The following is a 24932-nucleotide window of genomic DNA, read 5'->3' as shown; positions in this document are numbered from 1 at the left end:
GGGTTGTTGTCATGCTGGAAGACCCAGCCACGACCCAAAACAGCTGTTTTCTATGTGAATATATAGTTAAGTGTAATTTATTCCTGTGATCAAAGCTGAATTTTCAGCATCATTACTCCAGTCTTCAGTGTCACATGATCCCTCAGAAATCATTCTAATATGATGATTTGGTGCTCAAGAAACATTTATGATTATTATCAATGTTGAAAACAGTTTTTTACATTTTTATTTCATGATGCTATGATGAATAGAAAGTTCAAATAATAATGAATGTTTTTTGAGCATAAAATCAGCATATTAGAATGATTTCTGAAGGATCATGTGACACTGAAGTTACGGAGTAATGATGCTGAAAATTCAGCTTTCATCTGAGGAATAAATTACATTTTAAAATATATTAAAATAGAAAACAGTCATTTTAAATTGTCATAATATTTCACAATAATACTTTACAATAATACGTTTTTTTATTTATTTTATTTTTTTATCAAATAAATGCAGCCTTGGTGAGCAGAAGAGATTTATTTTAAAAACATAAAAATCTTACCGATCTAAAACTTTTGACCAGTAGTGATAGGGTTAAATTCAACGAATAAGGAAACGTCGAAAAACTTTCTTTCTTTCTTTCTTTCTTTCTTTCTTTCTTTCTTTCTTTCTTTCTTTCTTTCTTTCTTTCTTTCTTTCTTTCTTTCTTTCTTTCTTTCTTTCTTTCTTTCAAAAATTCCTTGGGGGGGGAAAACTGCCCTCTAAAACATGCACAAATGAGGGGTTTCCATTTAGTTTACTTTAGGGAAAATTATCATTTCGCAAGAGATTAGTTTTAGATTTGGGATTGAATAGTGCCCAAACTGGCCAACCCACACACTGTCATAAAAGACTGTCCGGTGGGATTGTATTGGATCTATAATCTAAATCAAACTATTGTGTATAAAGTATTATACTTCTTTGAGGCCATTGAAAACTAGTTTGTGTATTCTGAAAAAAAAAAAAAAAAAAAAAAAAAACCCGTTTGGCATCATATTCAAGCCTAGAGCTCTCCCGATTGGCATCATAGCCTGGAGCTTGTCTTGTATCAGAAACTCTCTGACCTCATTGGAACTTTTTAAAACATGCGGGTGTGTTCTATTGTTCTCCAAAACAGATCATCCCGCCCCAAACTCACGCCATTGGTTTAGCGCTAACTTAAATACTCTCTCGTCCTGAGACAAGTATGATTTTCCAGCAGTTCATTGTATGATCGTAAGTGGAGAGGATGACAGCTCGAGTGTATTGCGCTGTGTTATTGTGTCTGTCTGGATGCTTGAGCACAACAGAAGCTGCTCCAGGAACCACAGGTGAGATCCATGTTCTTTAATTTCATTATGCAGCCTGAAGAAATGCATGAACAATAGTTCAGGTGACCACTGAAAGATGAACTTTGTAAATATATAAATTGTATTATCTGAGTCAGTCAATAGAGAAGATTTTTATATTGAAAGGGTTGATGCCTGTTTCCAGGGGCGTCGGACTGGGGGGATAAAGGGTACCGAGTTCCCAGGGCCCGAGGCAGGGGGGGGGCCCTTAGAAGTCAGTTTTCTATACATACATATACATGCACTAACATTTGTATAGCATTTATGTACAAATAAAAAAGTTCCTGTGCAAAACTAAACTTGTAGTTAGGCACTGGTTTGGTATAAAAAAGTCATTTTCATGCTATGCAGGGCCCCACCACCCCTCTCGAATCAATGTAAATGGTACGACCCGCAGGTCAGGTGCTTCTGCTACGGACCCGCGGTGAATCAGTTGATGAGAGACAGGAGGAGCTGGAGTGAGCTGTGATAGGAATTAGGAAGACAGGGGAAGAGTCATGTCTTTCCTTAAGGAAGGAAAATAAGGGGCTCAAAAACGAAAAGAAAAGAAGATTAAAGAGAGAAAGGCAAATGAGGGCAAGCAGTTGCTCACTCAGTTTTTTGAAAAGAAAGGTGAGCTCCAAATGCATCATCGAGCATTGACATTGTTTTAACATAAATATCTACTCCAGGTAGAATAGCATACATTTATCTTCGTACTCTGTTTGAATAATATACCAATACTTTATAGTATCACACCCTACATACAGGGATGCAAACAGCGCGCTTTTCGGCACCTCGCGCTTTTTTCACTTCAGTTTGGGTGACAAAGTCATCTGAGGCCATTCCATAGCCTAATGTGAGGGACAGATGTCGTATTACATCATTAAAGTTTACGGAAACTCGTTTTCCCTCCTCTGCGGCTGTCAATCTCCATTCAGTAACAGCTAACTAACGTTATTCAAACAGCGCGCGCGCCTCTGCCGGTTACAGCAGGATGCACGGTAAAACTCTCCAATATGATACATTATAATGCTTGATCTGTAGAGAAAAGGCTGTGGATTGGCATAAAATGACTTTATTTTGTTGGAGTTTGTTGCTGTTTTTAAACGACTCGCTACCATGTGCCTGTTAGATCACAAACAGCACAAGGACTATGAATCGGCATCAAACGCACAATAACTGGAATTTAAAACTGAAGAAACAAATGATCAATAAACTGTTGGAAAGATATACACTAAGATTTGTGCGCTCGACATGTCTTCGCTTTGTGCCGTGAACTTTTAAATGCACACTTGCTGTGACTCCATGTCGCTTTGAGCACATCATTCTGCACCCGCGATGCGCATACGCGCTCTGTTTTGAAGCGTTTTATATTATCATGGTTTTGCGCACTGAAAGATTATTAAAAGCCTATATTTTTTATACCTAGCCTGCTCAATGCATCTAAAATAAGCATAATTTAATTGTGTATTATTTCTGTGTAGTGTAGCGTGGGCTATATAAACACACTTCTAAATTCTTGACATTAATATATAAATATAAAATTGAGAAATGTAGCCTATGATTGCCTGATTGAATTTTATAAGAGTACTAATAACAATTTGTTTTTATTAACGTGTAGATTTGATAAAATTACTGTGCAGATTTTTTCAAGAATTACTTTTTGCTGCTGATTTATAGGCCTACACTCAATAAGTTTAATAAAAATACATAATACATTTATGTAATATTTAAAGGCGTTAACTGTAATCTTACACTGCAAAAATCAGATGTTTACATGAAAACACTGTATATTTCCCTCCATTGTCAAAATCTAACACCCGCAAAAACATTAGCGCCTATTTTACCGCATTGCTATGCAAATTAGCTCACGCACGCTCTTACATTAAGTACAGAATTGTTCTCAGTTTAATGCACATCTTAATGATTGAAAATGACTTATTTTAAAAACGTAATTCAAAGACTGAATGTCTAGTTTGGCGGTTAGTGTACCCTGTAATTCAATAGTCTGCATTTATTTCTAAACAGACAAATAATCATCAATTAACTTGTACTTTTGACAATAAAACAAAAATATATTAATCAGAGTGTGGCTTATTTTGTTTACATTTTAAGTGTTTTTATGATAAAAATGCAATACGTATCTAAATGCATTGGTATCACTATGGTATTATGGTACGGGGGCCCAGCCAGATGGTTTGTACCCAGGGCCCAAAATTTGGTGCTACGCCCCTGCCTGTTTCACACTGTACAGTGTCTAACCGTGCCTATTTTTCCGTACCCATGCTAACAGCTTTCACACTGTATGCGGATGTGGTCCGGTGTTGTGCCCAATTTCAACTCCCTGAAAATTATTACCGGGGGTCAGAATTTGGCACAACACCTGTTGCGTTTACAGCAGTGCAGCGACCGTTTCCGCACCGAGTCTACTTTTGCTGTGCTGCACGCGCTGAATTAGGGTGCTTTCACATCTGTAGTTTGGTTTATTTGGTCCGGACCAAGTGCGAAAAATGATACTTTGTAGCATTTTTAAGGCGTTTTGGTTCCTTTTCACACCACACTGATTGCTCTGGTCCGAATCAGTTTATGAGTTGATAAAACGAACCAAAATGTAGTCACGTGACAACATCCACATCACTCGGAACGCATTTCCATAAATGCACTTCGTTTGGTCAGACGGTGGAAATCCGGCAGACTTCAGACAAACAATAATATTTGAGAATGAACCGAGAATGCGGCTCGAAAATAATGTTAATAATAATTTCTATAGGCTAAGGCTCCGCACCTCCTCACAACTCCAAGTTTGTCCGCGAGCTGCAGCCTGCAAACTGTCAACAAACATTTCTCCTCATGCTAATGCACAGCGCAGCTGACTACGGCAACTGGCTTAGTCCAAAAATGCGCAGTTCTTTGGCAGTTGGTTCTGTTCGAGGTAGGATCACGTTCTCACCACAAACGAACCGCTCCAGAGTTCGTTTCAAAGCGTACCAAGACCACCTCTTCCAGGAGGTCTCGGTACACTTGTTTGGTCCGCTTTTGGTGCGCACCCGAGTGCGATTGACGCATTCACACCTGCCCAAACGAACCACACCAACGGGGAAAACGAATTCTAGTGCGATTCAACCGAACTAAATGAGGCAGGTGTGAAAGCACCCTAAAGTAAGCGCATGCTCGTACACGTCGTAGTCAAAATAAACACGAATTAACATGAAAATGTAGTATCTCACCAACTGTACTATACTCCCCAAGTTTGCGCGTGCACATGAAGGGGGGTGTGTGGACTATAGTGGGGCAGAGATGTCATCAAGATGATAAAAATACCCATTTAGTTACTGTTTTTATATTCACAACATAAGCAAATGAGTTATCACACAAGCAAGAGTGCAGGTAATTGCCATACACATTGTCTTTGTATTCTGATTGAATTTGATTAAAATTAAGAAATGAGACCTGAGACTAAGAGAACACGGATATGACAAAGTAAAAAAATACTGTTCATCTCTGCATTAATTGCTCAGTGTTATTTCATGGTTTTGATCTTCTCTCAACTCAGAGCACATCCAGTATTACATCAGGACACATCAAGCTAACCTTGCGCTAGGCATGGCATGTTAATGCATTAATTGTTCTAGGAACTTCAAAATATATTTACTTTGTGTATTTTGTGATCCATAATGATGTTCTAGTTGAGATCATTTGTAGCGTAGTTAGGGCCCAAACATATTCTCAAGCCCAGGGGCCCTTGCCCTGATTATAACATGCTCTTCTGTAGTGGCCGGTCATTCTCGGGAAGCTGGTGCTCGTGCCGTCCAGTCGATCGAGACTTTTCTGGAAGATACAGATGCTGTGTCTGTGTCTGTGTGTTGCCTGCTTTCAGTGAGTTTGAATTAAGTAATTTAGTAATGGACAATAATATAGAGGTCTTTCAAAACACACACACACAAAAAAAAAATGGTGTAGAAATCGTTTTAGATCAAAAATTGCTGCATTACATATCCATATCACTTTGCCAAATGATTTCAGTTATTTCAAAGGTCCTTACAGCCTACAACAGCAAAATACCCTAAAAACCCCAGTGAAAAAGACATTAAGCATTCAGTGATTTGGCTTCTCTGTCATGTGTCTGTATAACAGTAAAGCCAGGAGTGTGTCCAAGCACAAAATATGAAGCAGAAGAGTGTACCTGGATACGTTTCGTGTCGTGTGCCGATGACAGTGTCTGTGCCAACAATGAGAAATGCTGCAACAATGGTTGTGGACTTCAGTGTATGGCTCCAGATACAGGTATTATATTATATTATATTATATTATATTATATTATATTATATTATATTATATTATATTATATTATATTATATTATATTATATTATATTATATTATATTGTGCGGTCAATCAATATTTCAAATATTTGTTTAATGGCATCTTTTTATGAAAGAATGAATCACTGATACCAATACTGCTCCTGATGTCTCTATGAAATTGATTTTTTTCCCTTAATTTTAGTCATTAATTATTGGCATTCAGCATTACAGTGTAATTGAAAACTATCAATTTTAACATTTATTAGGCTTTAAAACATATAACTAATATAATTTAAGTGAACTTAAAACAATCGTCACAAAAACTCATTAACTGTCACATTTACCTGTGCTCTTCAATAAATCAGGGCTATTTTTTTTTTCTCTGTCTTATGTCTGTATAACAGCAAAGCCAGGAAAGTGTCCTATCACAAACAATGGAACAATAATGTGTGTAAGGCAGGATGATAAGTTGTGTGCCGGTGACAGTGAGTGTCCCGACAATCAGAAATGCTGCAGCACTATGTGTAATGGACTTGACTGTATGGCTCCAGTTACAGGTATGATATTTTACTTAATTATAGGCATTCAGAATTACAGTATAATTGAAAGCTATCAATTTTAAAATATAACTTATAATATAACTTATAGTGAACACACACAAAAAAAATTGACTCGATTCAAGAATGTTAAATGGGTGAAAAAAAAAAACTCCTTAATCCCGTATTTGGGTCAAAAATGGGCACCCATAGGAATGAATGGGAAAAACTGTAATTCAGAGCTTTTTTTTTTTTTTTGTCAAAAAAAAAATCATTAGATCCAACACAATGCATATCATACATACACACAAATGAAGGGGTGATCCTGTACAACAATCTCATTGTGGCAAACACTCACACACACATACACACACACACACAAACACACACAAACACACAGACACACACACAAAGCAAGCATTCAATGAGCCAATAACATAGCTGTTTTTTTTTTTTAATAAAAAGTCACTCACACATAAAAACAAAGTATTGAATGAGCCAATGACTGAATTTTAATTTTATTTTCTAAAATCACCTGTGCACATGCACACACAAACACACACATGCGCACAAGTGCATGAACACATTATAACTATGATTATTGTTTGTTCTTACCTGTTTATTCTTACCTAACACTTACTTTTTTGAGTTATTATTGTTTATTCTTACCTGTTTGGTACCAATTAGTTTTTTGAGTTATTAAAATTTGATGTTTTTGTGTAAAATAAATGATAAATGATCAACTACTTTGTATTTTCCTTATAGCATCATATTTGATGGGTCATATTTGTCTAAGCATATTTTGGTATCTTTGTACAGTCTCACCTAACAAAGATATATATTATATATATTATTACAATTTTAACTCGTGATAAAGTCAAAAACTTGGTGGTTAAATTCATAATAACAGTGTTTTATAGAGTTATAGAGCCTACATGCAGCCCTTTAGTAGAGCCATCTAGTGGCTATTGATATTTATTTATTTATTTATTTTTGTTAATTTTATACCAACAGAAGACACCAGGTGTCACTAAAGTAATTTATTCTTTCCAGTTTTGTACCAATACATTTTTTTAAATTTTTTTTTTTAATGTTTTTTTGTTTAAAATATAGAATAAATGGTCTACTACTTATTTGTCATATTTGGTCATATTTGGTCATATCTGTCTAAGCATATTTTGCATTTTTGTATTGTCTCACCAAACACAGATATATATATATATATATATATATTTTAAATTACAGTTCTAACTTGTGATAAAGTCAAAAACTTACATTTATTATAACAGATTTATAGAGTTCAGCCTATATGCAGCCATTGAGTACTAAAGCCATATTTACTATTGAAATAATTGAGATTATTGCTTTTTTTGTAAATTTTATACCAACATAAGACACCAGATGTCACAAAAGTCACCTCTTTTTTTAAGTTTTAGCTATCTGAATTTAATGAAATGAAGTTTTTTACTGAAGTTAAAAAAATATTAAATATAACATAAAAATAAGCATATTTTAAATAAAAAATATGGTATTATTAATTTAAATAAATTCAAAAATACCTCACAAATTAAAAAAAACACCATAAATTGATAGTTTTAATTTTATCGAAGATAGTGATATATCATTTATTTAAAAAAAATTGTTGGATCACACCTGAGACCCCCGTGCCCACATTTGTCCACAATTACAGGATTAAGGGCTGTAAAGTGAATACGGTTTGAGGGTTAAGTGAACTTAAAACAATCTTCATAAAAACTCGTAATGTCACTTCACCTGTGCTCTTCAATATATCAGGGCTTTTTTTTTTTTTTTTTTTTTCATTTCTTTTTTTTTCTGTCTTGTGTCTGTATAACAGTAAAGCCAGGAGTGTGTCCAAGAACAAACTATGAAGAAGTAAGTTGTAAGAAGAAGGGTGAAGAGTTGTGTGCTGGTGACAGTGAGTGTCCCAAAGAGGAGAAATGCTGCCGCACTAAGTGTGATGGACTTGACTGTATGGCTCCAGTTACAGGTATTATATTATATTATATTATATTATATATTATATTATATTATAAAATGGTTAGTTTCAGTCCTTGATTCTGATTGGTCAATAGCTGTGTTTTATTCACGATAAAATACGGCTATGACCGCTTCACCCAACGGTTCTATGTATTACTACACAACACCCCTAGCAACCACTCTTAGCAACTTAAACACAGAGCTGTTAAAGGAGAACTCTGGTCAATTTTATCATTGAGCTCATTTTTTTTGTAAATTTGGAGTGCTGTCAGTACAGAGAACAACGACAAAAATTGGTGTTGCCAAAAAGTGATGTTAATTCAGCCAGCGCACATACCTGTATTTACTTCCTGTATTCGGTCGAAGTCCACAGTAGTCGATTGTCGAGTGTGGACTTCGACCGAAAACAGGAAGTAAATACAGGTATGTGCGCTGGCTGAATTAACATCACTTTTATTCATATCTTTCACATCTACTGCAGTCAGATTCACTCGTGTTCACTCTGAAGGAATCACTCACATGGCTGGGCACTTGTAATGACACATCAAGGATGTTAAGAGGCTAAAAGCAGGTTTAAAACTTGCCCCATTGAAGTCAACAGGGTGCAAATTTTAAAAAGAGGATAACACGGTGTAGGCAACACCGATTTTTGTCGTTGTTCTCTGTACTGACAGCACTCCAAATTTACAAAAAAATGAGCTCAATGTTAAAATTGACCGGAGTTTTCCTTTAAACACGCATTCAGCGTGAGACTCACGCAATTGACACCTTTCACACCACGCTCTCACGCCACATCCATTTTCTCACACAGAGACAAATCTCCAAGCAAAGTGGACACTGACACTGACAGACAAGACCGAGCAGGTTACTTACAATAGGAAACTAATTCTCAGCTCTCAGGTTCTGTTAATTTTATTACGAAATTCAGACAATAAATACCGTTTTGGCGCTTTTAAATGTGACATCGCTGTAGCACCTCAGTTCAAGCGGCACGTGAACCGATCAGCTCTCTTTACTACTAGTTAAATAACAATGTGAGTGAATAAACAATAATAGGTAGGTTGAAAGATACAGTACAACTTATCGAAATGTAAATGCATCATACATGCTATCGATTAATCAGTGTTTTTCAACCGCGGAAAAAGGTCAATAAAACAGCTTGGAGAACAATGTCACACATTTACCTCAGGAAAGCCATTTAATGACCATAGCATGTTAGTTGGCTATAAAATTAGTATTTTACAATATATTTGGTATTGGTAGCCTATAAATGAGTATTTTGCTAAATATGTGCACTATATTACATATTTATTATTTTTACTTATATCATTAAAATATTATGAAGTTATTATAATAAAAAACGCATTATATTTAATTTGAGTTGTTATTTTTAGCCTTTAATAATACCAGCTGACAGAGCTCTCTGCAGCTTGTTTACAGCATTATGTGAGAATTTCTTTCCTGAGAAAAATAACCTGTATCTACTGTACTATTTATCCAAATGAATCGATATTGAATCAAGATCGGAATCAAACCACAAGAATTGAATTGAAAATGTAAAAATTTTATCAAGCAATAATAAAAGCAGTAGCCAGTCATTGCACCATGCCCATCGTAACATGTTGTCACTAAACTTAATAAAATTATGTTTAGTTACACTGTAAACCTGGATAAATAGAATCTACTTAAAAAAAAACAAGGTAACTCGTTGCCTTAATTTAAGTAATGAAGCATTAGTTGAATAAGTGAAGTGGACTACGTTCAATGTACTTAAGCCCATAATGGAATGGAATAGAACATTTAAGTTGAATGTACTTATAACCGAGTTACAGTAACTGAAGATACTTAGTTTAAACAATCATTCCCCACCCATTTATTTAACTCAGCTTAAGTAAGCATTACTCCATTACCAATTCAACTAAATTGTATATTCTAATGGACCCAACTTAACTTTTAGTTCCTGAAACTCAAAATATCTTTCAATCAATAGAGCCATGTAAAATCTATACATACAACTGCAACATTACACTGATTAAATTTTATTTTTATTGAACATGTGGTGTTTTTTTTTTTTTTTTTTTTTTTAGCAATAAAAGAAACAAAGCCATGGCCTAATAGGCCTCTAGTGTGTAGTCTCCTCAGTGATGGCATGAAAAAAAAGAAAAACAAATGTCAACCAACGCTAATGCAGTTTTAAATGAGGTTTCATCAATTGTACATTAACATCAGGGACACAACAATAACGTCCAGAAATCACGAACTTACCCGTGACTCCATCTGGAAAATAATTTGCTATTTTGTTTTTGACCCTCTGAACGTTGGACAGGCAAAACTTGGTGATTTTAAGTTGTTTGAGCTCAAACACATAATTACAATAAGATAGGCCATTAAAAAGTACAGTTTACTCAGTTTAATTCATAATTAATGTAAAGAAGTGACACGTTTAAGTAATACATACTCATTTTGAGTAGAAACTACTGATTGGACTTAACTAAATTACAATAAGAAAGGACAAGAAAAAGTTCAACTTAATCAGAATTAACAAGTAATGTCAATAAATTAGACACATTTAAGTAATATGAACTCAATCTCTTTGAGTTGAATCAAAATCTGGGTTTACAGTGTAGGCTACCAAATGTTTTGACGTCACAATAGCCTACACTTATTGCGGTTTTTTTTTTTTTTTTTTTTTTTTTACGTCTAATAAGAAATTTAAATACTTTATTAGTTTACATTTATATTATTTCAAGTTCACCACAGGGCTGTTGAATGTTTGAATCTGATTTAACATGTTTGTGTATGTAAGAAAACATAATCACAAAACAAGTATAATGAACCAAAGTCGGGATTTGGGCCCCCCAGCATCCTGGGCCCAAATGCCTGACATAGCCTACTCTGCACCCCATAGACCCCAGTGAAAAATTAATTCAGCATTCAGTGATATGGCTTCTCTGTCATTTGTCTGTATAACAGTAAAGCCAGGAGTGTGTCCAAGGAGAAAATATAAACCAGAAATATGTGCCCAGATACGTTTCGCGTCGTGTGCCGATGACCGTGAGTGTCCCAAGAATGAGAAATGCTGCAACAATGGATGTGGACTTCAGTGTATGGCTCCAGTTACAGGTATTATTATTATATTCAACGCCAGGTCTCAGGTCTCGTACAATTAGGCATCGGGCGAAATGGCCTCAGATGGAAGCATAAGTTTCAAATTAACGAAAATATTGTTAAGCACCAACACTTCAAAAGAATTATATTTGAAACTAGACTTCTCAGTAATTCTGAAGATATTACTATAGATTACAGCAACACCTCCCCCTTTTCCTTTCAGACATGGCTCGTTTTTATAACAGTAATCTTGGGGGGTGGACTCATTTAAAGTAATGTAATTGTCTGGTTTTAGCCAGGTTTCTGTCAGACACAACATGTCTAGGTTATAATCTGTAATCATATCATTAATAATAAGTGCTTCCGAAGTAAGGGATCAAATATTCAGCAACCCGAGCTTTATAATTTGTTCATATGTATTATATCTATTTTTTATTTGTTGAACATCGAATATTTTACCCTTAACATAGTTATTATCATTAACAACTAAAGAATGGCTCGACACAACCCGTAACGGGGAAGAGCCTAGACAGGGATTTCTTCAATAATTTCACCTATGCTTGGCATCAGCTGCATGGCAGGGTAAAGGACGGCTGTCATAGCCTACCATGGTCGCCCTCGCCCAGTAAGTATAATTTTTTTTTTTTATTTAAATATAGATTAAATCTCATTTAACATGTTTGTGTATGTAAGAAAACAAAATCACAAAAAAAGTAATGAACCAAAGTCGGGATTGGGCCCCCCTCGCATCCTGGGCCCATATGCCTGACATAGCCTACTCTGCACCCCATAGACCAGCCCAACCCCCCCCCCCCCCCCCCCCCCACTATAACGGCACCCCTGACTACAGGGCAGTTGAATGCTTGAATCTGATTGGTTGCCGAAGATTCTAAGGAGTGCAATTAGTTTCAGGGAAAAACACGGCTAAAGTAGTTCCAGGCAGGTCCTGACCGCATTATGTACATGTCCATATTACTTGGCCAAATGATTTCAGTTATTTCAGAGGTCCTTACAGCCTACAACTGCAAAAGAACCAAAAACCCCAGTGAAAAATTAATTCAGCATTCAGTGATATGGCTTCTCTGTCATTTGTCTGTATAACAGTAAAGCCAGGAGTGTGTCCATACATAAAATATGTGTGTATGGTGGAGGTTGAAGATAAGTGTGCCGATGACAGTGAGTGTCCCAAAAAGGAGAAATGCTGTGGCACTGCATGCAATGGACGTCAATGTACGGCTCCAGTGACAGGTATTATATTATATTATATTATATTATATTATATTATATTATATTATATTATATTCAGCGTCAGGTGTCAGGTTTCGTACAATTAGACATCGGGCGAAATGGCCTCAGATTGAAGCATAAAAGTTTCAAATTAACGAAACTATTGTTAACATAGTTATTATCGCAGACATCCCAACCTGCAAAAAGTAATTTCAGGGAGGTATCCCGCAGACATCCCACTCGTTAGGTTGTATAAAACGCCCCACTGAGATTATTTTTTAAATTTGTATTATTCGCTAGTTTTAGTTGCATGTTTAAAAAATTAGCAAAATAACACATTGCAACTAGCTAGCTTGTATGTTGGCAAAATATATTGAAGTTAAAGAAATCTTTCGAGCTATTTTACTCTGCGTTTTTTATTAACAAAGGCTGCTTTCTGTACAGAGGTTACCAGAGAAAAATGGCTTAATATATATTAGTGCTCTTAGTCGATTACAAATAAAATGAACTAATCACACTTTTCTTTCTGTAATTGTGATTAAAAACATTTTTTTTTTTTTTTGTATTTTTGTAGTGTAATTTCACAGTTACTCTCCAAATTAATGTAGGAACAACTTAAAGGCAGTGTATTTTAAATATTTGTCATAATGGCATATTTCTTTTTTTATGAATGAAGGCCTGGATTACTGATACTACTGGTACTGTTTTTTTTTTTTTACATTAATGATAGACATTCAACATTACAGTATAATTGAAAGCTATCAATTTCAACATTTGTTCGGCTTAAAAAAAAAACCCACTTAATTTAAGTGCACTTAAAACCATCTTATGATGATAATAAATTACATATTTACCCGTGGGCCTTCCTACCTGTCTAACAGGTAGAGAATATACAGAAATTGAATAGTTATTTTACAGTCTTAACTACATAAATTATATATAGATTGAGTCTTATTAAAGCTACAATTTCTCAAATGTGCGTTAGTGTGATTCCGAAAACTAATGTATGCACAAAAAAAAATCGTGCATATGCCTGTCTTCCAGATGTGAAATCTATAAATCTTATAAGGAGTGCAATTATTTTCAGGGAAACACACGGCTAAAGTAGCTCCAGGCAGGTCTTGACCGCATTATGTACATGTCCATATTACTTGGCCAAATGATTTCAGTTATTTCAAAGGTCCTTACAGCCTACAACTGCAAAAGAACCAAAAACCCCAGTGAAAAATGAATTCAGCATTCAGTGATTTGGCTTCTGTCATGTGTCTGTATAACAGTAAAGCCAGGAATGTGTCCAAGAAGAAAATATAAACCAGAAATATGTTTCCGGATACGTTTCGCGTCGTGTGCCGATGACCGTGAGTGTCCCAAGAATGAGAAATGCTGCAACAATGGATGTGGACTTCAGTGTATGGCTCCAGTTACAGGTATTATTATATTATATTCAACGCCAGGTCTCAGGTCTCGTACAATTAGGAATCAGGCGAAATGGCCTCAGATGGAAGCATGAGTTTCAAATTAACGAAACTATTGTTACCATAGTTATTATCATTAACAACTAACGAATGGCTCGACACAACCCATACCGGGGAAGAGCCTAGACAGGGATTTCTTCTATAATTTCACCTACGCTTTGCATCAGCTGCATGGCAGGGTAAAGGACGGCTGTCATAGCCTACCATGGTCGCCCTCGCCCAGTAAGTATAATTTTTTTTTTTTTTTTTTTTTTTTTTATAAATATAGATATAGATTTAAATCAATATAATTAGTTATAAATTAAATATTCTAAACACTAATACAAAAAGAAAAGAAAAATGCATTGACTTGGGTATGTAATAGGCCTATTAACGTTCACGCAAGAGTTGTCATGACAACCGGAGAACCGGATCTTTTTGCTCTCCTATTTCTAACTGATAGACTGGAAACAAGCTCTATTCCCGATTTTTGGTTTTTCTAATATCAGAAGGAAAATCAGTTGGCCACCAAGTACACGGACCCTGTAGGCTACCTGTACCTGAATTGATTTTCTTCTTGCCGTTTTATTGCTGCTAATGTTACACTCGTTAGGTTGTATAAAACGTCCCACTGAGATTATTTTTGAAATCTGTATTATCCCCTAGTTTTAATTGCATGTTTAAAAATTACTAAAATAACACATTGCAACTAGCTATCTTGTATGTTGGCAAAATATAGCGAAGTTAAAGAATTGCAATTCTTGCAAATTGAAAGATTTGTCATTATTTAATTCATTTTTTGCTAAAGCAAAGGTAAATGATCCACAGTTTAGTTCACATAGAATGATGTTGTGATCACTGTGTGAAGAGTTTTGAAAAAGTGACCTAAGTATTTAGAAATGTGTTCTAGCGATTTATAAAAACAAACAGGATTGTGTATTTTATAAAAATAATTATAGATTTTTTTTTTTTTTTTTTATATATATTCTGTCAAAAGTACCTGAATTCAGACTATAGCACTGTTTCATGCACAGGGTGGCTTTACAAAATTAATAAAGATAATAAATAATACTCAATGCAATTCACTCCGTAAGTAAAACTAGCTATTCATGTCCTGAGTGTTTTTTGTGCTGTACATCTGATGCTTAATCCCACTAAATGGCCAGACTAAATCTGAATCTCTATCCATACAGTCTAGGTGCCTAACTGAAGGGAATCCAGTGTGTGCCGAATACTGTTCCCATGATGGTCAGTGCCCTGCTGGACAGAAATGCTGCTCAACACCTGTGATTGTACATGCAGTGTTAATCATATTAGAGAAAGATGGTGTAAAGAGTCATGTTACCTTTGTCATGTACTTGTCCTATATAAATTGTTGTACTCTTTTTGCCGGTTGTATTCTCTGTGATTGATATGAGGTCCTCCAGGCCATGATTAAAGCATATTCAAAGGCATCATTTGGAGTCTGTCTGTCAGTCAGGTTAGACACTAGAGATCTTACTTCTATTCTCAAGTGATGGTGCTGAAGTGGAGCACTAGAGAATATCAAATTGTAGGTGTCTAGGAGACACCAGGTTAACTTAAAGGGCATCTATTATGCAAAATCCACTTTTATTGTGTTTTGGACATAAATGTGTGTTGGCAGCGTGTGAACCCAATCACTCTACAGTGATAAAAATCCACCCACTCCTTTTTGACATCATACTGCTCAGGCCCGCCCACTGCTGCTGATTGACAGCCCTGTATTACCATAGTTTCCGCCCTCAGCGAGTTGTACACTATCTGCCATTTACTCAGCGCTCGAGCAGCTGTAGTGACAATTTCTCGTAAGTGTAGGAAATATACGCTGACTACGCCACCTCCTTATTTAATGAGGAGCCCTCCACAGATCACAATACTTGATTCTAGGCAACAAATATAGTTTAGGTATGAGGTCCTTTTATGAATGACAACACAGTGCATTGATCTCATAAGGCACAATTATTCTCTCTATAATGCCATTCAGTGCGCAAGATGTGTGTGTAGACTGTATATTTTTCACAAAACACTTTACCTTAATGCCGTTTTTAAGAGCAGCAGCGCCACTTCTTCAAAACTCATTCACTTCTTGGAGGGAGCCCGGTCTACAGGGTGTCACGTGATTTTCGTACATCCAACCTGGACATTGCCATTGCCAACATCAGACTGAAAATATGGCAAAATCATTTACTATGGTGATTAGCATATGGTGATTTTTCTTAAGTATTTAAGTATTTGAAATACTCTAAATACACTGTTAGATTTTGGTGTATTTGGCCAAGCAGTGGTTTGGGTGGCTCGCCAATGTATTAGATTTCTCCAATACATAAAATAAGTAAGCTTGACCAGAGTTCTTGTGGGGAGAAGAATTTATTGAAGGTTTGTAGTGTAGCAGTCCTTCAGCAGCGATGTTAGCATGTCGCCCTTCAACAATCTTAACCCAAAGTTCTGTCTGTGTGACTGACCTTTATACATGAAGACAAAAGGGCTGCAAACACAGGGAAACTGTTAAGACCTCCCACAGGAGATCGATCTATACTGACACTGTTTTCAGTTGATTAAATCTAAGTCACAATGTAGATGACTGAAAATACAAAATCTTTCAACACTCCCTCAAAATATTTTGTTACAAACTACATTTTATTTTTTCCACACCTGCAAAATACAAATGACAAAATACACTAAAGTAATTAAATACGTATTTAAAATACATTTAATTGAAATACTGCCCATGTCTGCTTACAGCAACAACAGCAAAATAACCAAAAATCCCTGTAAAAAGACAGTGACAGTGGATTTTTTTTTTTACCGTGAAAAATTAATTCAGCATTCAGTGATCTGGCTTCTCTGTCATGTGTCTGTATAACAGTAAACCCAGGAGTGTGTCCAAGCACAAAATATGAAGCAGAAGTGTGTGCCTGGATACGTTTCGCGTCATGTGACGATGACAGTGACTGTGCCAACAATGAGAAATGCTGCAACAATGGATGTGGACTTCAGTGTATGGCTCCAGATACAGGTATTATATTATATTATATTATATTATATTATATATATTATATTATATTATATTATATTATATTATATTATATTATATTATATTATATTATATGCGGTCAATCAATATTTCAAATATTTGTATAATGCCATCTTTTAATGAAAGAATGAATCACTGATACCAATACTGCTCCTGATGTCTCTATGATTTTTTTTTTTTGTCATTAATTATAGGCATTCAGCATTACAGTGTAATTTAAAGCTATCAGTTTTTATATTTATTAGGCTTTAAAACATATAACAATAATTTAAGTTAACTTAAACCAATCTTCACAAAAACTCATTAACTATCACATTTACCTGTGCTCTTCAATAAATCAGGGCTATTTTTTTTCACTGTCATGTGTCTGTTTAACAGCAAAGCCAGGAGTGTGTCCTATCACAAAAGATGGAACAATAATGTGTGTAAGGAAGGGTGATGAGTTGTGTGCCAGTGACAGTGAGTGTCCCGACAATCAGAAATGCTGCAGCACTATGTGTAATGGACTTGACTGTAGGGCTCCAGTTACAGGTATGATATTTTAACTTATAGGCATTCAGCATTGTAAATTGTATTAGGCTTTAAAAAAATATAACTTATAATTTAAGTGAGCTTAAAACAATCTTCATTAAAAACTTGTAATACATGTCACTTCACCTGTGCTCTTTAAAATATCAGGGCTATTTTTTATTTTTATTTTTTCTCTGTCATGTGTGTGTATAACAGTAAAGCCAGGAGTGTGTCCAAGAACAAACTCTGAAGTAGTAAGGTGTAAGAAGAAGGGTGAAGAGTTGTGTGCCGATGACAGTGAGTGTCCCAGAAAGGAGAAATGCTGCAGCACTGCATGCGGTGGACGTCAGTGTACGGCTCCAGTTACAGGTATTATATTATATTATATTATATTATATTATATTATATTATATTATATTATATTATATTATATTATATTATATTATATTATATTATATTATATTATATTATATGCGGTCAATCAACATTTCAAATATTTGTATAATGGCATATTTTTATGAAAGAAGGCATTACTGATACCAATACTGCTCCTGATGTCTCTATGAAATTTATTTTTTTTTCTTCTTAATTTTAGTCATTAATTATAGGCATTCATCATTACAGTGTAATTGAAAGCTATCAATTTTAACACTTATTAGGCTTTAAAAAATATAACAACTAATATAATTTAAGTGAGCTTAAAACAATCTTCACAAAAACTCATTAACTGTCACATTTACCTGTGCTCTTCAATAAATCAGGGCTATTTTTTTTTTCACTGTCTTGTGTCTGTATAACAGCAAAGCCAGGAGTGTGTCCAATCACAAACGATGGAACAACAATGTGTTTAATGAAGGATGAAGAGTTGTGTGCCGGTGACAGTGAGTGTCCCGACGATCAGAAATGCTGCAGCACTAGGTGTAATGGACTTGACTGTATGGCTCCAGTTACAGGTATGACATTTTATTTAATTATAGGCATTCAGCATTACAGTATAATTGAAAGCTATCAATTTCAAAATTGTATTAGGCATTAAAAAATATAACAACTTATAATTTAAGTGAACAAGCTTCATAAAAACTTGTGATAAATGGTCACTTCACCTGTGCTCTTCAATATATTAGGGTTATGTTTTTTTTTTTTTTTTTTTTTTTTTTCTCTGTCATGTGTCTGTATAACAGTAAAGCCAGGAGTGTGTCCAAGAACAAACTTTAAAGAAATAAGGTGTATCAAGAAGGGTGAAGAGTTGTGTGCCAATGACAGTGAGTGTCCCAAAAAGGAGAAATGCTGCAGCACTCCATGCGGTGGACGTCAGTGTACGGCTCCAGTTACAGGTATTATATTATATTATATTATAAAACGGTTAGTTTCAATCCTTGATTCTGATTGGTCAATAGCTGTATTTTATTCATGATAAAACATGGCTATGTCCGCTTCACCCAACGGTTCTATGTATGTATTACTACACAACACCCCTAGCAACCACTCTTAGCAACTTAAACACAGAGCTGCCACTCACGCAATTGACACCTTTCACACCACGCTCTCACACCACACATCCATTTTCTCACACAGAGACAAATCGCCAAGCAAAGTGGACACTGACACCGACAGACAAGACAGAGCAGGTTATTTATGATAGGAAACTAATTCTCAGCTCTCAGATTCTGTCAATTTTATCACGAAATTCAGACAATAAATACCGTTTTGGCGCTCTTAAATGTGACATCGCTGTAGCACCTCAGTTCAAGCGGCACGTGAACCGATCATCTTTCTTTACTTCTAGTTAAAGGGGCTATATGCAACTTTTTCCCCAAAATAAACGTAACAATAGCCTTTTTATTTGACCATGTATGACTCAAACATCTCCTGATGAGCATACTGACACCTTGTCAGCTCACATTGGGTGCACCTAAGCCTGTATCCTATTTTTCCTATTTTCTGTCGGGTCGGATTTTTCGCGCGCTGTCTGCGGATGTGACGTCAGTGTTAAACGTTTCAGACCACTCTGCCACCACCGCTAGTCAGCAAACAAACTTAGTTTCTCAAACAATATATGTATTTGACTGTTCTTACCTCTGTAAACATAATGTAGACTTCTTTGCAGCGGATGACTTGTGAAGTGTGTGCAGGTACGAGAGCGAGCAGAAAGGAAGAGCAGTTCCGTTTTTTGGCCACAGGTGTCAGTCGCGAGTTTAAATTTCAGAAAAAAGCATATAGCCCCTTTAATAGTAAAACAATAATAGGTAGGTTGAAAGATGCAGTACAACTTATCGAAATGTAAATGTGTCATACATACTATCGATCAATCAGTGTTTTGCAACCGTGGAAAAAGGTCAATAAAACAGCTGGAGAACAATGTCACACATTTACCTCAGGAAAGCCATTTAATGACCGTAGCATGTTAGTTGGATAGAAAAAATAGTTTTTTATAATATATTTAGTATTAGTGGCCTATAAATTAGTATTTTGCTAAATATGTGCACTATATTACATATTTATTATTTTTACTTATATAATTAAAAAATAAAAAGTTATTATAATAAAAAATGCATTATATTTAATTTGAGTTGTTATTTTTAGCCTTTAATAATACCAGCTGACAGAGCTCTCTGTAGCCTGTTTACAGTATTATGTGAGAATTTCTTTCTTGAGAAAAATTAACATGTATCTACTGTACTATTTATCCAAAGGAAATTATATTGAATCAAGATCGGAATCAAACCACAAGAATTGAATTGAATTGAAATTGTAAAAATTGTATCAAGCAATAATAAAAGCAGTCATTGCACCATGCACATCGTAACATGTTGTCACTAAACTTAATAAAATTATGTTTAGTTAGGCTACCAAATGTTTTGACATCACAATATCCTACACTTATTGTGATGATCTTTTTTTTTTTTTTACATTTAATAATACATTTAAATACCTTATTAGTTTACATTTTATATTATTTCAAGGTCACCACAGGGCTGTTGAATGTTTGAATCTGATTTAACATGTTTGTGTATGTAAGAAAACAAAATCACAAAAAAGTAATGAATAAAAGTCGGGATTTGGGCCCGCCTAGCATCCTGGGCCCATATGCCTGACATAGCCTACTCTGCACCCCATAGACCAGCCCAACCCCCCCCACTATAACGGCACGCCTGACTACAGGGCAGTTGAATGCTTGAATCTGATTGGTTGCCGAAGATTCTAAGGAGTGCAATTAGTTTCAGGGAAACACACGGCTAAAGTAGTTCCAGGCAGGTCTTGACTGCATTATGTACATGTCCATATTACTTGGCCAAATGATTTCAGTTATTTCAAAGGTCCTTACAGCAACAACAACAAAAGAACCAAAAACCCCAGTGAAAAATTAATTCAGCATTCAGTGATTTGGCTTCTCTGTCATTTGTCTGTATAACAGTAAAGCCAGGAGTGTGTCCAAGGAGAAAATATAAACCAGAAATATGTGCCAGAATACGTTTTGCGTTGTGTGCCGATGACCGTGAGTGTCCCAAGAATGAGAAATGCTGCAACAATGGATGTGGACTTCAGTGTATGGCTCCAGTTACAGGTATTATTATATTATATTATATTATATTATATTATATTATATTATATTATATTATATTATATTATATTATATTATATTATATTATATTATATTATATTATATTCAACATCAGGTGTAAGGTCTCGTACAATTAGGCATCGGGGGAAATGGCCTCAGATGGAAGCATAAAAGTTTCAAATTAATGAAACTAATGTTAACATAGTTATTATCATTAACAACTAACGAATGGCTCGGCACAACCCGTAACGGGGAAGAGCCTAGACAGGGATTTCTTCAATAATTTCACCTATGCTTGGCATCATCTGCATGGCAGGGTAAATGACGGCTGTCGTAGCCTACCATGGTCACCCTCTCCCAGTAAGTATAAAAAAAATAAAATAATAAATTAAGGTTTAAATCAATATAATTAGTTGTAAATTAAATATTTTAAACACTAATACAAAAAGAAAAGAATAATGCATTGACTTGGGTATGTAATAGGCCTATTAACGTTCACGCAAGAGTTGTCATGACAACCGGAGAACTGGATCTTTTTGCTCTCCTATTTCTAACTGATAGACTGGAAACAAGCTCTATTCCCGATTTTGGTTTTCTAATATCAGAAGGAAAATCAGTTGGCCACCAAGTACACTGTATCATATGCAATGTTTTAATTAGTTTATATAACATAAACTCCAAAACAACCTGCAGGGAACGTTCAAAGAAAACATATTTGTTTGACCGGTTGTGAACATGTGCGGCAAACAAGACTAGAATTTGGCTAAAATAACTTCTGATGACATTCTCTGTAGGTTATAAAAATAAACCCCCAAAAGATTATATTTTATTATTATTATTATTATTATTTATATTGGTACATTGTTCAGTATTACAGTATATTGAGAGCACTTTTTGTTAAACTTACTATTGTGAGGAAGAAAATACTTCAAGTAGGCTATGCGTCTACCAGTTGTAAAGGTGTGTGAGTTTTCTCATTTTAATTATATGCACTAGTGTATGTGTATGTATATATTTTTTTTATTACTATTTATTTATTTTTTGTACATTTCTTAAGAAGCATGATTTATTTTTAGACTTATTTGTTGGCCAGTTGTGGTCTGTGCAAAAAATATTAAAAGTTCTAAACCATCTACTGTGTTTTGTTGTTCCACTATAGTAATGATAATATTTAAATATTTAAGTTAATAAGTGTCTCTCACATTGTCCCACAGCAACATTGAAATAGTGTAGATTAGTGTACAATGTTTTATAATAATATGATGTTCTATTTAGTATTCATTTAACATTTCATATTGGGGGTATCAAGAAATTTCTTATATTTAATTTTTTTTTTTTTTTAAGTAACGCAGTAGTTACTTTTGTAATGATGTTATTCAGTTACTAACGCACTTTTTGTGAGAAGTAACTAGTAACTATAACTAATTACTTTTTTAAAGTAACTTACCCAACACTGTGGGTGGCTTTACAAAATTAATAAAGATGATAAATAATACTCAATGCAATTCACTCTGTAAGTAAAAGCAGCTATTCATGTCCTGAGTGTTTTGTGCTGTACATCTGATGCTTAATCCCACTAAATGGCCAGACTAAATCTAAATCTCTATCCATACAGTCTAGGTGCCTAACTGAAGGGAATCCAGTGTGTGCCGAATACTGTTCCCATGATGGTCAGTGCCCTGCCGGACAGAAATGCTGCTCAACACCTGTGATCATGCATGCAGTGTTAATCATATTAGAAAAATTATGTAATGAGTCATGTTACCTTTTTCATGTACCTATCCCATATTAACTATTGTATTCTTTTTGCCGGTTGTATTCTCTGTGATTGATAGGAGGTCCTCCCAGCAGTGATTAAAGCTTATACAAAGGCATCATTTGGAGTCTGTCTGTCAGTCAGGTTAGATACTAGAGATCTTCTATTCTCAAGTGATCGTGCTGAATTGGAGCACTAGAGATCTTATTTATTCCTAAGTGATGGTGCTGAAGTGGAACTGCAGAGACCTGTGGAGAGACGTCTAGTAAAGTACAAAATTGTAGGTGTCTAGGATACACCTTAAAGGGCATCTATTATGCAAAATCCACTTTTATATTGTGTTTTGGACATAAATGTGTGTTGGCAGCGTGTGAACCCAATCACTCTACAGTGATAAAAATCCACCCACTCCTTTTTGACATCATACTGCTCAGGCCCCGCCCACTGCTGCTGATTGACAGCCCTGTATTACCATAGTTTCCGCCCTCAGCGAGTAGTACACTATCTGCCATTTTCTCAGCGCTCGAGCATAGGGCTGGGTATCGATTCAGATGTTACAATTGGATTCGATTTCGATTCGCAAGCTCTCGATTAGATTTTTCGATTTCGATCCTCGATTCGATTTTTCGATTTCGATTCTAAATTAGATTTCGATTCGACTCAATGAATATTTAATACAAATCCTATATTTATTAAAAAAAGAAAAAGAAAAGAAAAGTGAACATAAGTTTTCAAGTGTTTAATTAATAAAAAGAAATTAAGAGCTACAAACCTTTATATTAAACTCTTGTGTACATTAAAACAGAACCCAACTCTATATTTCAAATGCATACAATGAATAGACCGGATTTTGATGCAAGATGAAAAATTTATGCTGAAAATTGGACAAGTCAAAACAGTCGCATGTCTTGATCGAACAGGTTAACAATCCTCACATAAACCCATATAAAAACATTGCATATAATTTTTATCTGTGCCCTTCCTGTCTAACAGCTAGGCCATATACAGAAATTGAATAAAGTTATCAAACAGTCTGCGCTGCATTAATTATAAATTATATATAGACTAATCAAAGTTACAAAAGTTCTTTAGTCAAGAGCAGTGAGTGTTTTTCTTTGTTCCCTTTGTTCTCTGCTTAACTTTAACGACAGAGATAATTAGTGGACACTGTGTACTGTCCCTTTAAGACCAGCCGCTGTTGAGAGAATGTCGTGACTGTGACACAGAAAAACTTGCGATGATATCGTGCGTGCGCACAAGACAGCCAAGAATGGAGTTCTTTCGCGCTTGAACGAACAATAACATGCACAATTACGCCAAAATGTCTTTTTGTTGAGTATTTTCATAACATAAGAGCAGTATTATGATGGACGTGAAGAGTTATGACTCGTGATTGAATGAGGCGCGGACGAGATCCGCGTCTGTCAACAGCGAGTTGACTTACTGTCCTCGCTGCGGAACATGAAATCCACGGGGAGGAGTCGGATCCAGATCCAACTCCTCCCACCTTACATATACCTAAACCTACCCATCTCCACCCCTTAATCCCTAAACCCACCCCTAAACCTACCAATCTCCACCCCTTATATCTGGATCCAACTCCGCCCCTACTGACATTCTCAGGCAGTGAGAGCTATTTATGGATGGTTTAAAAGCATTTCCATGAATAAAAGCGGGATCATGTAACACTAGCCAAAGGATGACAAAAAAATTAACAGATGCTGCATTAATTCCGTTAAAAGCCCAAATTTGTTTATTTCATATAATCGCAGCATTTTGCGTCATATAGCCTAATTGCGTATAGGCTTGACATCGCGATTGCGATATGATTAAACGTGCAGCACTAATTGAGGTTATTTTATGATTTAGATAAAACTGACATAAAATCTCACAGCATTAGCTATAAAATGGAGTTTGCAAGACTATGAACAATGGAGGAAAACTAATAATTGGGTAATAATAGATAAATAAAGATTCTTTATTTATCTATTATGAATAAAAAATCGATTCTTGGTGTTTGAGAATCGATTTTGAATTGACCACATTTTAAAAAACTATATATCGAAAAATCGATTTTTTTTTTTTTTGC

General features: G+C 35.2%; 3 protein-coding genes across 5 annotated transcripts in view; 2 read left to right on the top strand and 1 right to left on the bottom strand.

Moving 5' to 3' along the window:
* LOC308703514 (uncharacterized protein) overlaps window positions 1-24932 on the bottom strand; it is a 146496-nt gene that overhangs the window by 110610 nt on the left and 10954 nt on the right. The gene's annotated exons all lie outside the window — the stretch shown is intronic.
* Window positions 1130-16918, top strand: LOC308702726 (uncharacterized protein). 3 transcript variants are annotated; one of them, XR_014031645.1, is made up of 9 exons: window positions 1174-1334; window positions 5469-5618; window positions 6042-6194; window positions 8029-8181; window positions 11145-11294; window positions 12384-12527; window positions 13784-13933; window positions 15154-15208; window positions 16848-16918. XR_014031645.1 is itself a non-coding variant. In XM_081385800.1 (8 exons), the coding sequence occupies exons 1-8, from the start codon at window positions 1253-1255 to the stop codon at window positions 15156-15158; spliced, it is 987 nt and encodes a 328-aa protein (XP_081241926.1). In that variant the 5' UTR covers window positions 1130-1252; the 3' UTR covers window positions 15159-15517. The 3 variants fall into 3 exon arrangements, 2 of the variants coding, with proteins under 2 accessions (XP_081241926.1, XP_081241927.1); XM_081385800.1 differs by lacking the exon at window positions 16848-16918 and having other exon boundaries at window positions 1130-1334; window positions 15154-15517; XM_081385801.1 differs by lacking the exons at window positions 13784-13933; window positions 16848-16918 and having other exon boundaries at window positions 15154-15413.
* LOC308702739 (uncharacterized protein) lies at window positions 16710-22960 on the top strand (the record flags this gene model as incomplete). The annotated part of the gene is made up of 8 exons (XM_081385814.1): window positions 16710-16752; window positions 16848-16997; window positions 17394-17546; window positions 17742-17894; window positions 18326-18478; window positions 18707-18859; window positions 20941-21090; window positions 22703-22960. 8 exons carry the CDS (start codon window positions 16710-16712, stop codon window positions 22705-22707), a joined length of 960 nt encoding a protein of 319 aa, XP_081241940.1. The 3' UTR covers window positions 22708-22960.

This window comes from Scardinius erythrophthalmus (assembly GCF_964197995.2).
Source record: "Scardinius erythrophthalmus genome assembly, chromosome: 15".
Taxonomy (NCBI): Eukaryota; Metazoa; Chordata; class Actinopteri; order Cypriniformes; family Leuciscidae; genus Scardinius; species Scardinius erythrophthalmus.
Note: the sequence above shows the minus strand (reverse complement) of the source record. Positions and strands in the feature narration are given on the sequence as shown.

Coding starts and splice junctions, on each gene's coding strand:
- LOC308702726 (XM_081385800.1), top strand. CDS start 1,253: ATGACAGCTCGAGTGTATTGCGCTGTGTTATTGTGTCTGTCTGGATGC. Junction 6,195..8,028: donor CTGTATGGCTCCAGTTACAG/GTATGATATTTT, acceptor TCTGTATAACAG/TAAAGCCAGGAGTGTGTCCA. Junction 12,528..13,783: donor ATGTACGGCTCCAGTGACAG/GTATTATATTAT, acceptor TCTGTATAACAG/TAAAGCCAGGAATGTGTCCA.